We start from the raw sequence: 21,561 nt of genomic DNA, 5'->3' as shown, positions 1-21,561 counted from the left end.
TCATCGTGTACAGATGAGTGATCGTGCAATTTGAGTCATCATGCCAGAATCTGGGGATCCCCTGAGTCAGCTGTGTAGTAATTGGATTCCCCTTGGTATCTCGAACCTGTGGTTTACTAAATGTTTGTCAAAACGTAAACTGATTTTGATTAAGAGGACATTTTATTCTTGATGTACCACTGGTTAAATGATTTTGTTTGAAAGAAGAAAAATAGATTCCCCTTCTGAGTTTGCTATCTGCCCGGATTTTTTGTGTGCCCCTGTGACAGACTGGCATATGAAAGCTCAGGTCTCAATTCTCGACTCTCCTAGAAAAATATGTATAACTCTGTATGCTACTGTTGATGAGGTGGGAAAGGATTATTCTGGTGTCCAAAATGAGGCTAGTAAAATTTTGCTGCCTCTCAAAAGTACTATGAGAAATTCAGAAAGATTTGAAGGTGCTTGGATATGTAAACAGATTCAAGAATATGTATTGCCTTTGGCCAAGCACAAACCATCACATTATTTCAGAAGAGAGAAATATTAAAAAAACAAAAAAGTTAAATCTCTGCTGATTGCTCCCCTGTAGTTTAATTAGTGAAGAAAGGCAGTAAGGCATCACAGAATTTCCATTTTAGTTTTACTGTTCCCCACAGTTAATATTTTATGTCTGTATCTTCACTTCTAGGTTCCAGGGACACACATACAAACCACTCAAACTTTGTTCTGTTATTTTCTAACATGAAAAGTCCTGGACACGAGTAAAATCTTACAATTGATCACTATTATTCTTCTCCTCGCCTTCTCTTTCATAAACGATAAACACACTGTACTCAAGGGTAAACAATCACTGTTTGGTCTACTTAAGAAGGTAATTCTCCAATCCAGGTTACTTCCACAAGAAGTAACAAAGATATGTGATAGCAGGACTTAGAAAGGAGAGTCGAAACATGAAAGAACCCTGTACACTGTACTATGTAATGGCAACACTAAGACTTCACATAACAAAAAGTATGCTCCGTTGCTAGAATTCTATCTGAAGAAACATACACGAACTCTCAAATACAACCTTTTGTTACACAACACCTCACACAACCTCTTATCTATTTTTTTTTCCTTCAAAAGACGATGTGCTTCTAAAATATTCTTCTAAAATATTCTTTCACTTCAGGTGACCTTAAGACATGATAAACTAAGAGAAGGAAATCAGTCAACAGCATTTCTTTTAGAAGTTTATCCAGTGTCACTATCATAACAAAATATGCTTTGGGGAAAGAAGAATACCTTTTAATGCTTTTTAAGGCCCAAACATTTGGTGTTGCGAGTATCAGTCTTATTAAGGAACTACAATCATGAGCGAGAAAACATTTCTAAAAGCCCTGCAGCGCCGAGTCTTTCTGTAAGACGGGGCATACATTTCTAAACCAAAACTTAAATACTAAGTGCATCACAGGAGGCAGACCTGCAAATGAAAATACAAATGCTAGACTCAAAGCTCAATAAAAGAAAAAAACCTCCTCTATCATTAGTCTTACGTTTTATCACAAAAGAACACAATCATTACCGTGCCAGAGGCTGTGCTAAGCTGCAGGGAATACACACCTCTGTTAGTGAATTCCACATGAAGACTTTTAACAAAGCAATCATAAACCACCTGACCATAAGATTATAGAATAGTTTGGGTTGGAAGGGACCTTCAAAGCTCATCTAGTCCAACCCCCCTGCAACGAACAGGGACATCTTCAACCAGATCAGGTTGCTCAGAGCCCCATCCAACCTGGCCTTGAATGTCTCCAGGGATGGGGCATCGACCACCTCTCTGGGCAACCTGGGCCAGTGTTCCACCACCCTCATGTCCAGCCTGAATCTCCCCTCTTCTCATTTAAAACCATCACCCCTTATCCTGCCCCAAAAGGCCCTGCTAAGAAGTCTGTCCCTATCTTTCTTATAGGCCCCTTTTAAGCACTGAAAGGCTACAATAAGGTCTCCCCAGAGCCTTCTCTTCTCCAGGCAGAACAATCCCAACTCTCTCAGCCTTTCTGCATAGGTGTTCCAGCCATCTAGTAATTTTTTGTGGCCTCCTCTGGCCCCTCTCCTCCATGTCTTTCCCATACTGAGGGCTCCAGAACTGAATGCAGGACTACCAGGGGGTCTCATCAGAGCGGAGCAGAGGGGTAGGATCAGCTCCCTTGACCTGCTGGCCACATTTCTTTCGACACAGCCCAAGATCAATGAACTAAAACAAGAAACACGCTACAGGAAAAAAAAAAAAAAAGCTTTTTACATCAGCTTTACATGGCATTGTGACTTTTATAACCTGCTTCCATTTGTTAACCAAAGGGCAGAACATGCTGCATACTCAGCTTGCACGACAGACAATCTGTAACGAAAATAAGCTATCTGGATCTTAAATAGCTAAAATAATCTTTTTAACACTGATAGGTCTCCATGTGCCAATTAGTCTTTACAAAATTTTAGCTCTGTTGGAAATATGGTTTGATATTGTCTAGACATTATTCGCAGTGCCATCATATCTATAATTACTAAAATTTTGAGCACCCAGTTCCCTTTTTTCTCCTTTTTGTTGGAATTCAGACCTGTGAGAACATGTGCAACTCACGAGACAGCCGTGCATTCTCACAGAGAAAGCAACAAATTCCCACAGATTCTAAGCAACATTATCCCCACTCCACCCTTATACTGATGAAGTGTGCCTTAATAAATATGACCAAAATCTAGAAAACATAATGCACAAGACTAACAGAAAACAGTGTGTAAGGTTAGCATGGTCTTCCCAGACTTCTCTGGTTAACTGGAATGTGAATTCTGCTCGAAGTTCTGCCCACTACAGCTATTACTTGGCACAAAAAAGACCAAAATCCTAACAGAATCTTTATCTTGCACTAATTAGCACATTTTATTTCTCTCGCGTGTCTGAAGGTTTACTCCTAGGTATTAACACTTCTATTTTACCATAACTGTGGCTTTCAGCTAAGCGACCTCAAATATCCAGGTATTGTTTTCTTTGGCAATTTCTCAGGTTTAAGTTTCTAAATACATTACTGTCACAGATGATAAAGCTACCTAGCACCAAGGCCAAACGGTGCAGCATGCTGGCCTACAGATAACAGATGCTACTGGGATCCTCTGCCTGTGCGTCTCGTGGCCATACAAAGAACCTGCCATATTCTTACCATGAGGTCCACACCACAAGAGTAACCACCTATTTTCACATACTGTATAAACCCATGCTAAGTGCGTCCCAGGAGAGTTTCCCAAAGGTTATATGAAGAACAAATAAGAGAAGAAACAACAACAAAAAAGGCAGTATTTGGAAAGAAAACTTAAGAAAGAAAACTAAGGATTGAAAACGTACTAACACCACGTATATATTCTGTTGCATGGGAAAAGTCATACAGGGTGATCAGATAGCTCAGACTGACTACAACAGGCACAAAATGGGAACCTTTTTCCAGAATCTTGAAGAATTTTACAAGTGCAAATTTTACAAGTGGGATTTAAGAATTTCCCTCTCCCCCTTTCTCAGAAACGGCAGCCCTGGAAAAGGTGGCAAATAGCCATGAGAGTCTCACATAAATCCTGGAATGTTACTTGTGTCCAACTTTCAAAATCAATTTATTTTCACCCTTGCAAACATATCCAGGCATCAGAATGAGAGGACAAGCCAAACTGTGCTCCTCAGGTTCAGTGAGGCTAAGAAGTCATGTTTTCAAGTTCCTGTAGTGTTGTCATCCAAAATTAAAGTGGAGATATAAACTATCATTACAAGAGTTCTGGAAAGTGGTGAGTACTAGAAATAAGTTTGCAGCTGTCTTTTTGTTTTATATTCTTCATTCATTCCCATCCTCCATGGAACTCTTGGGTTCCGTGATTCCCATAGTCACAGAGCTAACATTTAATATTTCAACACTGGAAATTATTTATGGTTTCTTGACTCCAAGAACTGTACAATAAACTAAGGAGGACAGTAACCATAGCAACAGCGGTACAGAAAAAACAAGTTTCAGCTATGAAACTGAAGCATATTTTTAATTCCTGCAAATGCTATTCTTTCATATTCTACATGTGAAAAAATCATTGAGCATGTACAGTAACTAATATATACATCTATTATATACTAAAAGACACTTCTTACTACTGTGCTGTATTAAGTACTCCATTTGTCTCTTCTGTCTCTCTCTTCCTTTCTCCCTTTATCACAGTACTATATTTTCTTCTGTTTGCTTAACACCTGTACAAAAAATTAAAATGATGCTTCAATAAGAAGAAAATGCACCTGTCTAGTCATTTTTATGCAAGCAGATTCTAAGTGTTATATTTACTGTCCTACTAACAGCTTTTGTAGCATGCTGTCCTTGAATTGGCTATGAAGCACTCTCATTTCACTGATTCTAGGAACTTCACTAGGAAGGCATTAAATGACAATCCCAGGAACACATCTGATTATTATATAAACTACAGCATGCACTACTACAGAATGCAGTTAAAAGCAATTAAAGGAACCAGGACTGAACCACTGTTTGGAGCTGAAATTACTTTAGGTACCTGCATCCTCTGCGGGGCATGGATCTACATCCCCAAAGAGAGTATTACACTAAGCTCTGCACAATCTCACACAGGCACTTTGCTTCTAACTATTGTTCTTTAGTGACAGTAAGCGATTACTCTGGTATTAATAAACACAAGACAGAAACACAGAAAAGTTTTCCACTCAATTGGCTATTTCAACCCAATTTTGGTATTTTAAGAATACTTGAGGGACAAAACTTTCAAGAAGAAAACGATCTCAAAACCATATGAAAAGTAAAAATTCGTCCATTTGGATTATTTAAGGACTTTGACAAAATGACCTGAAATAATTAGGATCTTTCATCAGTATTGTGAATATGTCAAAATGAGGAAGGCTACAGTTCTCTTCCTCTCTTACAAAACAATAAGCATCCTTCTGAAAAAAGCTTTTAAATCCCCAAAATTTCAGAAAGCAGAGTGATGTGCATTTTTTTTTTTTCAATAGGATGAACATGAACAAAAAAACGTTCCCAAAATGTCACGACAAAATATCACAGCAAACTATCATGAAGATACACAAGCTTTGAGGGTTTCTTATTTTGCTTTGGGAGGCTTTTTCATTAAACTAATATTTCTGATAGATAAAGATACGCGCACAAAAGTTTCTAGTCCTTCTGTAACACTCTGATGAATAAATTTAATTCAACCAAATAACGTACCAATTTAACAGAATCCAAAAATGCACAGCTCACATCTCCAGGCCTGCTAGTACAAGATATCCATGTAATGACAAAATAAAGAGCCTGGATAAAGCCAGTTTTTCTGAGTTGACTCTGGCATAGAAAAGCATTCTCTTGGTCTGGATAACAAAGGCCACGGCCACATGGTCCCACTGGAGGCATCTGGTTGGAGATGCACGAGGGCAGAACCAGAGCTGCGCAGAACCACCAGAACATGTCCATGGCCACAAATAGCAGGACGACTGCTCTGGGCTCATGGGAGGTGGCAACTCCATTTACCAAAAGTATTTTTACACTTGGTGCTCATTTAGTATTGTATTAATAACAATACTGGTTTAATGCATTCTTTTTTTAATAAAATTTGCAAAGTACTTTAACCAAAACAATGTGGATGTAACATTTCTATCAAGGGAAGAAACAAAATACCGCAATAAATAGAAATTTGGACACAAACCCAACATGCCAATTTATTTTTTATTTTCTTTGTACTACCAGAGTCTAGTTTGAACAATTCTTCCTCAAAAACATGCATATTTCACTGGACAGTACAAGTATTTGCTAAAATAACGTTCAGGCACATTATTTAGATGACATAAAAATCTCCAAACTTCAGAATAAAGAAGCTGGCATACAGCTCTGATGAGATTCCAAAAGGTATGCATGATTTTTAAAATGGCAAGCACTGCTTATTTTTCTTTCCCTAACCAAATGACAAACACTGTACCAAGGAAAGATCATGCACAGCAACAGATGCTCCATAACATCAGACGTCACGTTCATACTTTACCCTTATAATATTTTAATGTAGCTCGGGTGGTTGCATCTATTTAGACCACTGTCTGTAAAATTACATACCTATAATAAATAATGGATCCACTACATCAATGATAAGGTATTACCTTATAAATAACTGCCAATTCCAATGACACATGAAGACAATGTTCCTTACAAACCTGATCACCACTCTACCCAAAGTTCACAAAGTCAACAGCAATCACTGAACATACAGAGAGTAAAAGCACACACTTAGCCAAACAGGTATCTTAACACTCGGATTTCAACATATGTAATGTATGTTGCACACATTAATCCATTAATTACTGCAAAGTTTGATAAGGGTGTCAGAGGCTGCGATACTTAAACTTCTGACATCTCTTACGTCAAGTGGCAAAGATGCAGAGTCTTTACTTGCAAGCATGCAGATTTAACCGGAATGTTTAGAAGGGATAAGTAATACATATCCCAACAGAAGAGTATAATCACATCATAATTTCAATAATTTTAATAATCAAACCATACTTCTGTAACATCTGCCCCGACCAAACCTTTGCACAGTATCTTAACAAATAATTGGTTTTCCATGCTGACAAGTACTGCTTTTGTTTGGGGAGGGAAGGTCTGAAGTAATTTGCTTCTTGTTAAAATTACTTCTCTACAAGAAAATGACTGAAAATAATCTAGACTTTCTATTACAATACTGAAGCTTAAACTACAGAGCTTAATGTAACCACACACTGACAAAGAATTCCAAGCAAGCTACAATTCGTGGGCATACTCTGTTTTAACCTGGCTGCTTTTTACAGGATACTCTCTCTTTCCTCTCCGAAACTAGCCCCTTCTGAGGCAGTAACCGTGTGGAGCTCTGATGAATCTTTTGAAAGCCTGCTGTAATTTGAACGCTGGCTCCGCTTGTGAGCAACACTCTTCAGGTTCTCATTCTGAACGGCACTTGAATTGGAACCCGAGCCAGGGTGCAGGATAATTTGAGGTGAATCTCCCAAACCTTGTATTTCTTCAAAATTTTGATTAGCTCGATTATTTGGAGCACTGTTATTATTTAGGGTTACTGTACTAGGGGTTCTATTTAAATTATAGACTTTCTGGCATGCTGGCCAGTTCTCTTCTGGGCTACTTGCTATCAAGCTGCTTTCAGAAGGGCTTTTCTTATCTTCTGAGCAAATAGACATGCGAACCACAGCTGGATCTTGAAGGCCGCTAAGGCTGTGTGGAATTCCTCTCTTTCCACTATGACTGTCATCTTCAAGCTCAATGAGATTTGCCTTTTCAAGTTGTGAATCATCTGCTCCTTCATTATGGAGGGAATGATTTGGAGAACTTTCGTTGGATCTTACACCAGAATCAGATGAATCTTTTTTATCCAAAAGGGCATCTGTCAAATATTCCTTTGCTTTGATGAAGGTTCTAATAGGTTCAGATCCATGTTCTGGAGATTTGGGCTGCTTCTCTATTTTGCCATCTGTTTTCTTATCTTTACCTTCCTTAAGAAGTGGAGTATTATCCGATTCTTCAGTTCCTGACTCATCTTCATCACTTGGAAGTTTCTGATACCGGAGAGTAACTCCCTTAAGCTTTAAATCTGCAGCCTGGAAGATACTTGTTCTTTCCGAAGACTTCTTTCCTGGGAGAAGCTTGGAACCAGACTGATCAGATTTTTCATCTTCTTCGGTAATAGGATCCAAAGGAGATGCATCATTAGTAGAAACACCTGAAGTACTATAATCAACAACATCATTTCTTTTCAGCAAGAAGGACTTTCTTCCATCATCTTGTTTCTGTTCACCATCTTTTCCTTTTTCCTGTTCTGCACTAGAATGCAAGGAGCCCCCTGATGTACTCTGCCCCATATAGAAAGCACTTGAGCTGTGGGGGGAGGACCTACCGCTTACTGTAGTAGAATTGGCACCTCCTTCTAGCTGTGACATTTGAGCAATATACTCTCTATACGCATCTCTGTATTCTGCCTGGACCTTGTCAGTAAGCTTTGATATTTCAATACTAGAATCTTGAGAGTTAAGGCTTGAAAGACTTGGAGTTCTACGAGTTTGTGACTGAAAAGAAAAAAGAGAGAAAATAGTTAAATAAACTGTTTATTTTGACTTTTACTCTTATTTTTAAATTAAATAACTCAAAGCATAAAGTATATGATCTTTCTTCTTGTGAACTGATCATGCCAGTGAAATTGTCAATGCTATCATTAAAATATGGTTACTATAATCATACATGCAATCACACGCAAGTATTCTTACTGTTGGTCCCCACGGCCCCAATTTTCCACAAAACAATCATTTTAACCAGTGCATTTGAGGCTCTTTTTGAGCACATAACAATTACATTTGTATGTCAAGACAGGCTGTTCTAATATATTTTTACGCATTTACAAAATTAGCATTTTATATTAAAAAGACAGCAAGAGTTCACCTAAATGCTGAATATCTCTCAAAAACACTTTGAAAAGACCCCCATCCTACATACTTCAATGTATTCTGGCACAATTCCATTGCATATAGCCAATTTTAGAAAAACCAGTTCTCAGACCTATCTTTCTTTGCCACTACCTCTGCTCACTTTTAGTGTTCACACACAGAACTCCTTAAGCATAGAATGTCACAGTATCACAGTATGTTTGGGATTGGAAGGGACCTCAAAAGATCATCTAGTCCAATCCCCCTGCTGGAGCAGGAACGCCTAGGTGAGGTCACACAGGAACATGTCCAGGTGGGTTTTGAATGTCTCCAGAGAAGGAGACTCCACAACCCCCCCTGGGCAGCCTGTTCCAGTGTCTGTCACCCTTACTGAGAAGAAGTTTCTTCTCAAATTTAAGCGGAACCTCTTGTGTTCCAGCTTGATCCCATTACCCCTTGTCCTATCATTGTTTGCCACTGAGAAGAGCCTGGCTCCATCCTCATGGCACTCACCCTTTATATATTTATAAACATTAATAAGGTCACCCCTCAGTCTCCTCTTCTCCAAACTAAAGAGACCCAGCTCCCTCAGCCTTTCCTCATAAGGGAGGTGCTCCACTACCTTAATCATCTTTGTTGCCCTTCGCTGGACCCTCTCCAGCAGTTCCCTGTCCTTCTTGAACTGAGGGGCCCAGAACTGGACACAATATTCCAGATGTGGTGTGAGGCCATCTATTAAATTCTAGAACCAAGGTCTAGCAGACAGCTGAACAAGGTGAAGAGTGGATTGTGGCTGAACACGCAGTTCTGTGTCATGCGTATTACGGGTTGCTCACTAACATCAAACAAAAGATGTACAGTGCCCAGTGCATCAGAGCTGAGGCGCTGGCTTAAGCGGTACATACTTTAGGAAACCTACTCAACTTCACACTGAACAAGAGATTAGATTTTGAAAGACTTTTGAGGGATTATGGCTTATTTGGGGCAACACTGAAAATAAACCACGTGTCAAAAACCCACCCTTTTATAATACTGGAAAAAAATATTTTAAAAACCCCAAAAAACTAAAGAGCTCCAGTAATTTTAACAAGCTAAACATAAGCAGGAAAATTAATGCGTGGATTCAAACACTGCAAATCGCTTGATCATACAGATATATGCTCTTGGTCCATCCTTCTCTTTCTCGACCTCGATTTTTCTTTTCCCCTTTCCCTGCTCTTATACGCATCCTTCTTTTCTTGTTTCTGTTCATCATCTTTCTCTTTTTCTCATTCTGCACTGGAGTGCAATGCAAATCAACACGTTTCCTTCTCAGAAGATGCTCGTAATTCCCCATGCAAGCAATATACACAAGATCTGCAGGTTACCATTCTGTTATTTCCTTTGTATTACTAAACAAGTATTCCTGACAGCTTCCCACAAGCTCAATAATTTTGTATATAAACTAGAATACTGGGAAACAGCTAAACATGAGTAACTAAAGGAAAATGGTGTTTAAGTGATTTCTATCTGCTGTGACACCTAAGCAATTCAATGCCTAAAACAAAATGCAAGAATGTCAGAAATATTAACACTTGATTATTTATGCATATTCACTACTATTTACCTATACTCAGAGCAGTTATGCTTCCTCCCCAAAAAGAGAACTATTTGATTTTATTGTGCATTTCCAGAAGTATCCTTTTTTTACAGAGAAGCAGCAATATTCTTTTTTAATCAATATCGACTGTAAAAATTCCAATGGGCAAATTCTAATGTTTTCTTAAGGACAAACTACCTTTCTCATTCTTTTTATTTAACTTCAGATAACTACATGGGCACCAGAAGCACGATTTATTTAAACTTGCATTTTAAAGAGCATTTTAAAAAATATTTTCTTGTACTTCTTTCTGCGCTTTTGACACAAAAACAATGTAACAAATGTGAGTCATGCCACTTGGGTTTTGAAAAACAAACATTGATACTCCTCTGCTGGAAACAGGCAAGAAGGGTAACCGGGATCCTACAAACACAGCCAAGTGAGCATGCACACACACAGCACTATCTGGGACAGAAATCCATCTCTGGGATACACATCCCAAACCTCTTTTCAGCTACAATTCTAAATATGAATATCACCTATAGCTACTAATTTAGGGGGTCTTCCTATTTTGATGCATCTTCAAGACTCTCTACTTTAGTCTTCTAAAACCAGAGATTAAAAAGATGTAAATTTTATTTTATTTTTTTTATTCTATTCACTATTTAGATACCAACTGAATTGTCTTATTTCCTAAAAATGACAAAAGAAAATCACGCTTTTCAAGTGATTTCATTAGATACAAAAGAAAATTGACCATAACCTAAGGCAGAAACGGTAGTTAGAGAAAGACGTCAGCTCTCAAGTCTATGACTGCATTGTCAGGACAAGGCTCTGATGTCACGGAGCACTGCAGCTGCCCATCTGGAAAAAGCTAATAAATGTATCTGTAGCCCTTTGAATAGCATAACATCTGGCTAGCACATAGCTACAATATTTCAGCACGAAGTCTGAATATTATGATAAATACAAATCTTGCACGATGCCACCCTAAGCAAGGTGAGAAAAGCACGATAGCTTTGTTTTTTTCTTTTGAGGAGCGATTAGTGGAACAGATGAATAGTTTTCAGATGGCAAAGACTAAAGACTTCAACTCAGAGTGTGATTAGAGTTTACATCTCTACAAAACTGGTTTTTGACACAACTGAGAACTGAAAGTACATGAACTGTCACACAGTAGACTTGTTTCTTGACCTGTCTGTATCTAAGAATGGAACAAAACCTTTTACTGTACAGGTAACCAAGCAGAATACATTTCTCTATTAAATACCTGCCAACTTAAGTTACTATGGCGTGGAGGAGCTTCATCAAGACCAATTGTGTTGAGTTCTTCAAAGCTGAAGTTAAGTGTGTAGGGAGCTTGACCAGAAAGACCCGTGAGCTCAGTGTGAGGCAACTCAGTGTTATGCCCAGGACGACGAGTAAGTTCACTGTGAGGCATCGCAGCGGTAACGTGCTCAGCTGGTCCACGAGCATCTTCCTGAACAGCCTGGTTTTCTGAATTTCTCATTTCAAGTACCTTAACACAAAAAAGGGACAGTATGAACGTAATTATATAAATAGAAAAAGTTCTCAAAATTGTTAAAGAATTCTACTAAAAATTGGAGCAAGGAATTCACAACTGTAAAAATATACTTGCATATGTGGCTGTGGTCATCGAAAAGTGAAGAAAAATCTGTTCACAGATGTACTCCATTCACTCTCTTTACTGCAAATCATGTTTCAATATTAAAGATTTTTTTGTATTTCAAAATTATTCTTATTACTGCTCAGACCCTTAAAAGAATTCATATGCTACAAAATACTTCATGGAAAACAAGATCAGTGATAAATTCTGATTAAAAGCAAAACCAAACACTTCTATTTTATAGCTTAATCAACCAGAATCTAACAATAAATGTCACCTTTTAATTCTCAAGTGTTTTCAAGACTGATTTAGCAGTTGAGAGACATACTGTAATTTCAGAAAGAGAACAGGCAATATACTAAAATACTTAAGAGAAAACACAGTTCTGTGCTGCATAACCCTCACTGTAATACTGTCATTTACTCTCAAACTGGGAGGAGGGAAATGGGAGAAATGAGATATCTATACATATGCCCCAATAATAGTATGCAATGCAGCGTTCACAGAATCACAGAATGTCAGGGATTGGAAGGGACCTTGAAAGATCATCTAGTCCAATCCCCCTGCATGAGCAGGAACACCCAGATGAGGTTACACAGGAAGGTGTCCAGGCAGGTCTTGAATGTCTCCAGAGTAGGAGACTCCACAACCTCCCTGGGCAGCCTGTTCCAGTGTCTGTCACCCTCACTGAGAAGAAGTTTCTTCTCAAATTTAAGTGGAACCTTTTGTGTTCCAGTATGTACCCATTACCCCTTGTCCTATCATTGGTTGTCACCGAAAAGAGCCTGGTTCCATCCTCGTGACACTCACCCTATATATATCTGTAAACATGAATGAGGTCACCCCTCAGTCTCCTCCAAGCTAAAGAGCCCCAGCTCCCTCAGCCTTTCCTCATAAGGGAGATGCTCCACTCCCCCTTAATCATCTTTGTTGCCCTGCGCTGGACTCTCTCCAGCAGTTCCCTGTCCTTCTGGAACTGAGGGGCCCAGAACTGGACACAATATTCCAGATGTACATCCCCTTATTATTATGCATTCTCACATTATACAAGTATGTGTCAACCAAATAACGTACATTTACCTCATTGGCTTGATTTTTAGTTTAATTTTGTTTAAAATCATGCTAATGTAATTGTGCCATGCGTGTCTTAACAGCCTGGCTGTCCACTTACTCGCAGTAATACACAGGGTGTTTCAAAAAGATGGACCCAATTTGAAATCACTACTGCTTTGAAATTGGGTCCATCTTTTTGAAACACCCTGTACTTTGAACTCCCTGACTACCTTTTAACAGAAGGACAGAGGCTTCAAAGAAAATTAAGTTCTCCTAATTTCATTAACATAGGCAAATTTAAAAAGTGAAAATGGAAGCTATACAGAAAAAAGATCTTAGAAAAAGAGGCGGCAAAACTCCAGCGTTCACAATCAATGAAGGGGCAAATCCATCGACAACCAGTTCTTCATTACAATGCTCAAGACAAAAAGACAAAGTAACAAAACTAATGCATCCATGTTTTAAGATGATCCTGATAATCTTAAAGGTGATAATAACAAGAAAGCAACAGGGAAGAGAAAAATATAAGGTTCATAATGAAAAATATTAATTTATAACGACCTGGATACTGAAGCAAAAGTCTTACCATGCTCCTGAACAGATGCCAGTCACCAAAATTCATATTCATTTCTTTTTTCAGTTCATCGATGTTGCACTGAGCCAAGACACGACCATTTATATTTGCCTAAAACAATAAAACTAAATAATGTGAATTACCAATACAAGACTTATGGCATGGCAGTAACAGACTAAAAAGATAATTAAAATAAAATATATTGATGGGGACTACCAGTGAAATTCCCCAACATCACTCTTAAGTCCAATCTTATATAATAAACATGCATTTGTATAAAAGAATATTGATTCATGACGGACAGGAAGAATCTATGTGTCATGAAAAAATTGAAAATATTAAACCACATTCAGAAATGTGTATATGAAAGGCAATGAATGTGTTCTATAAGCAGACATAAGGAAACAATATATCAGTGGCAGAAAATTTCACAGACAATAAACCACATTCATCTGCCTGGATTTCTCAGACTCTGAACACAAACTGACTGCAGATGCCCAAGTGTCTGAAGACAATCAGACAATTAAGTCCAAGGCATCCTCTGACCCCTGGCTGGAGGCATCAAGTGCTACCTCCACCAAGTTCCCTCCCGGCATAAATACAGGCTGACTCAACTCCCACCATCAGAAACACCCGGGCACAGAAGACCAGACTTCTTGCCAATTTTCATCATCATTCAGAGATCAACCCAACCACGGTCTGTGTTCCAGGAAGGTGACTCCTTACGCTGGGCATGTTTATACAGCGCTCAACTTCCAACAGCACCAAAATTCAACCCAGAACCTTTTCCATTACATAACAATGAGAAGCTTTTGTTTTTATACCACGTGTCAGTGGATGGACAGAATGTAAAAGAGGAACCGTGTCTTAGGAGAGTAGCCACAAAACAGAAGACTCGAGTTGCAAGATCTGCTCAGTTTGAGGGATGTCAGTGGTTTTGTTCCCATATCCCAGCAGATGGTCACAATCAAACCAGGAAAAAGACCAGGCTGAGCCATTTTCTTTCCTCCTTTTTTACATTATATCATTTGTAGTAAGAAATGTAAGAATATAAATAAGAGGAATCTCATTAGAGATAACTGATGAGCACATTCTTTTAAGCACTCCAGAGCCACTGAAGCAACTGAAATTTTTTCTCTCAACTGCAATCTGACATCCTACTTATTGCTTTCAGTAACACTGCTGAAGCTTCCTATGATAAACCTGCCCCTTAACCCTTGAATCAACATCCTCCCTGTATTTTTTATTATATGATAGGTACAGGGACAATGCCAGCTCAGCAAAAACATTCACTAATGACAACCTTCAAATTTGCCCCTTCTTTCTTTGTAAAAGGAGCACACAGAGCGGTGAAAATAATTAACGAAGACAAAAATGATTTTGTGCTAATGTCTCAGAAAAAAGGCAGTAACAGAAAAATACACAGTGGCCTTTTTTCTGAAGCATATATATATATGATGTGATAAGAGTCAAATGGAACCATCTTCAGCACTCATTTAAAAGAGATGTGCCAGTTTTTTGGGGTGAAAAAAAAAGGGGGGGGGGGATGTTGCTACCTGGATATCAAACACATCTGCAACTCTTGTTCATCTACACATGGCACTTCTGGAAATATTTTTCTCACTTGTTTTCTCAAAATAACCAGTCTCATCATCATCATTTGTATTTCTGAGCCTGTTTTTCCTTTTTGAGAGAGAGTATTTTCTGCTGAAAAATACATGCTTGTATTAAAACATCCTCCAAACTTAGCATGCATAGAAGTTATGATGTTGTCTGGACATTTGATGAGTTTCAATAAACATCTTCAAGAAAAGAGGCAACTCAATATTTTCTTTTTCTCCTGTATCTCCGTGTTTAGGTACCAAATACATTAATGAAATTCAGCTGATACCTTTCTTATAGTTGCAGAGTACTGCGGCAGCATGCTCTGGTCCAGACCATCTATCTGTTTCAGCTTCTCACACACGGCTTCCACACTCATTGTGCTCAAAGACACGTGGGATGCTCCTGCGGCGGATCCTGCGCCTGCTCCCTGGAAGAAGGGAGAAAATGCGCACCTAAGATCTGCTCACATACTCAGTACACCCAGAATTTCACAATATACACTAACACAAATCAAGCAGTGTTCAACTACATTTTAAAATTAAGGGATGAGAATAAGAATGCACAGGCATTTTTAAGTACTAACAGAATATCTATATATAGGGAAATATTTATTATAGGTATTTATATGAGAAAAACCACAGCATCTTGAGTCTTGCCTATGTTATTTGAGAAAAGCAATATAAAATTCAGAAATATTAAGTACGGGTTAATCAATTTCAAATGCACCTCTACTCAGTTTCCCCCTGATTTTAGTAGTTAGTTTGGTTTGGGGTGGGTTTGCTTGTTTTTAAATAATGCAGATACAATTTAGATTTTATTGTCTTAAAAATTTTGGGTTTAGTATCAGAGAAAGATGGCCTGAAACATAACTCCTCAATTATTTGGATTCAATGGGCAATTTTAGCAACATTTGTCCATTTTCCAGAGGTTCACTCAGCTCCGTTTATGCAAGACCAGCCTAGGGGCTGTCACCACAGCGTGCAACACTGCCACTGCCCTCCAAGGCACTGTGAGGATGCCTCATATATCTCCAACTTTGGCAAGACTTAGGTAGAAATTATTCACAACTCAGATCTGTAACAAAGAAGTTGTCTGGTTAATGTTGTTGCCAGCTTTTGGAAAGTTCAAAGAAAGTGTGGAAAAACAAAACAAATGTACCTGCAGGCAGTCAGCACTAAGACAGTGTATGTTCTCGAAAAAACCCCACATTCCTCTCTTGGATGGGGACCTGTGCATTTAGTAGGACCAAAGTGCAAAGCTCTAAACCAGGGCTGTCAAACTCATTTTCACCAGGGGCCACATCAGCCTCGCAGTTGCCTTCCGAGGGCCGAATGTCATTTTAGGACTGTATAAATGTAACTACTCCTATATTTATACAGTCCAAATTCCTGAAAGCAAAATCAGGAGCAGTTTTATCAGCTATGAAATACTTGCACTCCCTCCTCCTGGGAGGGAGGCTGCCCCTTCCCCTTTTTCTGAATGTCAGGTTTTGGTTTCTGCGCTGTAGACCAAGCACCAAACAAAGCTCATTTCGAGAGCATGCAAAAGAGCTTCTAAAGCTTCAGAGCTCAGCATCGCATGCCTAAACCTGGGGATTAAAAGGGCATTTTGACTATCCAGAGTTCAGCTGATCAAGTTTGACTATATTCCTCAAATCACTAATGAAGATCAATTTTATAGTTGCAATACTTTTTTGGCATTTTTATTTAATTACTTCAAAGTTATTTAATCTTTCAGAATATAAGTTAATAGATCCAAATATAACGCTTATGAAAACCAAGGACTGTCACACAGAATGGCATTAACCATATCTGAATTATCTAAACCAGGATACTTAAGAAGAACTTATGTAACTATTAATTCCAAGGCGGCAATCCAAAACCCCATTATCAACTACCATTTCACCTTGGAGTCATTTCTAACTTACTGTCAACAGAGATACCCTGATCTGGGGAGGCAGGCATGCTCCCCACCCAAGCTATTCTGAGTTTCAAACTTCAGATGCTATCACATGTAAATCCCCCAGAGTTCTCTGCCAGATGTACTTGAAATGGACTTTAAACTGGCAAACTATCAACTTCACTCCAGAATATCACAGGAGGCTGGGGAAGGGGGGGTGGATATCTCAGTCTCACAATTCACACACATGCTTGGAAACAGAGCTGGGGCACTAATCTTCGTTCCTTTGGCCTTTTTTTTTTTTTTCATATGGTGTCAGCTGGACACTAAACAAAAGTTATACCCCATTTTGTGAGTAGATAGTCTACCTAAATTATTGCATAAAAATTAAGCATTTTAATTCCACCACAGTCTAGGCACCTAATGTCAGGGCTGGGTGTTCCTTCTGAGGACAAGACAGTTGCTTTTCAGATTCTGCAATGTCTCCCTAATTAGGTGCCTACAATATCTAATTAGTCATCATATTATGCATCTAAGGGAAGACATCTAGGTCTTAATGAAGTGTGATTTTTAGCACAGCTAAATTTTTTTCATGTTAAGGATATACACCAACCATCGAACTGGTGAAGATGACAGGAAAGAGCTTCATCCATAAACGATTTATCATATACTTTTATGTACATCTCTATTTTTCCTCCTTAAAAAAATCACTTTTTCTTCAGAACACCAGTTTTGTCCAGTATTTCTCCATAAACACACTATTTACTATTGATATGAGTTAGATGATACATCAACAAAGAAAGGGTATTAAGTAAATTCAAATCTTAACTTTTTTTTTTTTTTAAGAAAGTTTATCAATTAAAATAAAAAACTATTATAGCCAAAATTACATTGTGGCACTACTAAAATACACAGTCCCTAACCAATGTGTGTAAGCAATTGCCTTTGTTCTCTGCATTTATTCAATACGTTATCTCTCACACATCTACAAATAAATGAAGAAAAGTTTCAAACACTTCTTATTTAACAGCTATCCTCCAGATCAAAATATTTTTCAGCAATCAAGAACGAGTCATTCTTTCTGCATGCATTAAGAGTTAGTTTAGAAACTCTTCTTTCTGTGTATAAAAAAATATGGAAAAGCTTTAAAATATTTAGACTATTTTTGTTAAAGTGTGAACTGTTTGAAATAGCTGCACATTAATCCAAATCATTCTTTATAAAAAGCACTCTCTGAAGAATAAGTAATGCAATAGCTTTAGGGATATTGTAATCACGTAAGTGAATTAAAACTGTACTTAAACTGACACATTTTTCAGCCTTAGTGGTTTTGTTAGAGATGCTTAGAGAACATTAGTCTGAAAAGAAAGTATTTGCCATGCAAAAGCTAAAAGCAGCTTGTCAAAACAAACCTCAAGGCTAGTAATGAGCATTAGTTTACAGACAGCCCAGCGTGAAGCGCCAGTATGATAGCGTCTGGAATGACTCTGAAATAAGAGAATGATCATTGACAGAAAGTGGCTGTACCTGTCTGATTTTGCTTAACCCAGACTTACACGGCTTTGAGAACAGGACAAAAGAGAACGAAAAGAAACAACAGCTGAAAGTGACATCAGAAAGGTTGAACACACAGACAACATGCTTTGAGGTAAACGGAGAAGATCAGTGTTAGGACAGAAACAGCGTATTTTCATAATGTGATGGAACTTTTAAGACAGACCTTCAGAATATACATTGAGCATATGCTATACAAATACTATTCTCCTATGAGCAAACTACTCTGTTTTGCACTTGTAAAAAAGTGACACTTGCTGTATTTTGTTTGCATAAAAGTTTTGCATTTTTTTTCTGATGGAAAATCCTGCTTTTAACCAAACATTCTCCTGCCATTTCAAGATCACATTGTATCACCAACGCATCTCAACTGATATCTTGTATCTAAGCACACCCACCCCACTCCCAAAAAGCAAACCATCACCATCCACAGAACTGAAAAGGTGGTTCTTTTAAGAACAAACACTTGAACCAAAAAAATGCTACATAAAAGCACCTGGGAAATCCATATAAGAAAACTCTCATGCCACTCATTTTGATTCATGCTCAAACTTCTGAAAAGCACTCCCAGTTTCTTCAGGAGTATTGCAGGTTTATCCACACGACGTGCTCCAGGCCACGTTAGTTCTCACTCAAAGCACATGTACTACACCTTAAGGTGTTATCTTTTCAATGCAGTACAAAAATATGTATTTAAACAAAGTAATTATATTAGAACAAGCTGCATCCTAACAAGTCATATTTAGCAATGCAAACTAAAGCACACAGTTAAGTTTATGACAGATAACCACTGCTAATGCTGGTTTGATTTCCAAAAGAACAGGGGATACTATGGACAGATATTGGTAACTCCACAATCCAATGACAAGCTCTTCAAAAGAGCCCTCCAGAAGTTTTTGCAGTTCCTGTCAGAAATAATCATTTGCACAGTAAAATCAGCAGAAATGCATGTTTGCCTCCATCACAGATGTCCAACAGCTGATATATTAAGCCTATCTATCTTCATCAACAATTTAAGCCAATACCCTAAAATTTGCAATGCACTTTCATGTTGATACAACTACATAGATCGTATTCCGTTTAGTAAAGAACAGTCACCTACAGGCTGACATTGACAAGTTTTATCAGCAACACACTCCAAATATAAAAGGTGGCAGAAGTAAGAGTCTTGCTACAGACTGACTGCTCTCAAAATAGCACTGATTTCCACTAAGCTAACCTGGACTTACACTGATTTTACAAGACCGATGATGAGGATCTGAAACTTCAGAACTCTTGTCAACTCTAGTGTCAGACTGATAACATCCCAGGCCCTTAACCAGATCACGCAGCATCCTGTGAACACAACTCTGCCAACTCATGCAATGAGTAGCAATGATCCTCTGTGTCAAAAGAAGATACTCCCAAAGAAACTGGGGTTCGCCCTGTAAGGCTTAAAACATTCAAAATAATGACTATTCTTATTTTACACAAAGTAGAACCAGAACATTTCTGGCTCCTTGCCAGATACACATAAAAGGCAATTTTGATTCTGCATGGTCCTTTTGTTTTCAATGAAATCAATTACACATCTTGGTGTTCATTAACTACTTTGTACAGTTTTTTAGCTGATTTCATTACTTTGCATATACCAATCCACTTAATAAGTAAAAGCTGTGTCATTCATATAGTGCCAGCAACCCATCAGTTAGGAGCTACCTAAATAGCTGGAAGAAATTATTATACCCATCACCTCTGGATAACAGCAGTACCTAAAACAAGTATAATGCTGTTCCCTTTCAAAGAAACTTCAATGAAGTCTACAAAAGAAGGGTTTTTAGAAGAGATGAAACCCTGATGAGGCATCCTGCCAGACACACAGAATACCATATCCTGACTAACAACATTCTCATAAACCACCCAAAGGAGTTTTAAAAATCCAAAATTATAGATTTACACTGTAGGTTAAATATTTCCAAGTCTTTGAAAAGTGTATGATTTGATGCACTGTCCTACACAGATTCGCAGTTGTACAAATTAAATTCAAAAATAGGTCTAATAAAATCCTCTGTTATTGTTATTCCAAACAAAGTTTCTTTTTAATGCTCTAACTCCTGTATTTTCCTACCTACAGCCAAGAGACTACATAACTTACGTTCATCTTTTAAATTGCTGCTTGAAACTGCAGCCTGTGTGTGCTTACAATACACGCTGAGAGCAGCAAGCAGAGGAGCCATCAGGTCCAGGTCTGGAGCTCATTCACTGCTTTGCCCTGAGACTAAATCCCGCTTTTCCAGCCCTGTGTCCCTCCTCACACTCACAGATACACACACTCTGGCCATCGCCCTACCGTTTTCTCAAAAGTCCTTACATTTTCTCCTCGCACTGACAAGCTACAAAGGACTGGGAAAAGAATGGGATACTGAGATAAGGAATCAAACGCAGAGAAGGCATCACCAACTCCAAAAATATACTACAAGAAACGCTTACCCCAAAGTCACCCCTTCACACAAGGTAGCTGATGACCTGGGAGAGCAAACTTCAGGGTACATTTTCCCTCTCATCACCCATACATGGGTGCTCAGCAAAGGTTACGTGCAGTTCTGTAATTTGCGTGGGTTTGTTTCCTTTTTTTTCTTTTCCATTGCACAACAATGGCAAGCCATTTTTGCAGTGATTTATTAGAAGAGAAAATATCCAAGATCAAACTATAACTGTTGCCAACAACTATCAGCAGCAAGTATTAAGAGAATGATGCAATTATATCAACCTCTTTGGTCTGGTAATAAAGAATGTTTCTTTCATCAATTACCACAGTTACTGTTAAAACAGATACCTATAAAGATGACATTTTTGTGTGAATATTTAAGATAAAACAAATGGAAAAGGTACGTTAGCATTCTGACTCAAGAATAAGCTTTTTTTAAAAAAAAAAATATATATATATATCAAAAGTTGCTTTATGCTGTGTTAACTGCAATAGCTTTATGGCACCGACTAAAGAAGTAGGGATCAGGTGAGAGAGACGACTGAAGCGGGAAAAACAGTTACTCCATCCTAAAATCTAAGCACTGAATGACCAGCTGTCATTCTTTACTCTGTTCAGCTACCACAACACTGTTTTTACTGGAAGTTCACCACAGCTATGGAGAAAGGTAAGGGGAAAACTACAGGGAAAAATATAATAAATCTTATAAGTGAAATATTAGCTCTTAAATTCATTCACAAACTACATT

General features: G+C 38.2%; 1 protein-coding gene across 3 annotated transcripts in view; it reads right to left on the bottom strand.

Annotated features, from left to right (window-relative positions):
- Positions 1-5,712: 5,712 nt before the first annotated feature.
- Positions 5,713-21,561, bottom strand: part of KIDINS220 (kinase D interacting substrate 220) — a 75,580-nt gene continuing 59,731 nt past the window's right edge. For all 3 annotated transcript variants that reach the window (XM_005506817.3, XM_065059544.1, XM_065059545.1), the window contains 4 exons: positions 15,180-15,320; positions 13,301-13,399; positions 11,305-11,553; positions 5,713-8,101 (listed from right to left, as the gene is read on the bottom strand). In XM_005506817.3, coding sequence (XP_005506874.1) covers positions 6,830-8,101; positions 11,305-11,553; positions 13,301-13,399; positions 15,180-15,320 — 1,761 coding nt within the window. In that variant the 3' untranslated portion in view covers positions 5,713-6,829. The remainder of the gene's footprint in view (positions 8,102-11,304; positions 11,554-13,300; positions 13,400-15,179; positions 15,321-21,561) is intronic.

The sequence above is a fragment of the Columba livia genome, chromosome 3, assembly GCF_036013475.1.
Source record: "Columba livia isolate bColLiv1 breed racing homer chromosome 3, bColLiv1.pat.W.v2, whole genome shotgun sequence".
In the NCBI taxonomy this organism is placed as follows: Eukaryota; Metazoa; Chordata; class Aves; order Columbiformes; family Columbidae; genus Columba; species Columba livia.
Note: the sequence above shows the minus strand (reverse complement) of the source record. Positions and strands in the feature narration are given on the sequence as shown.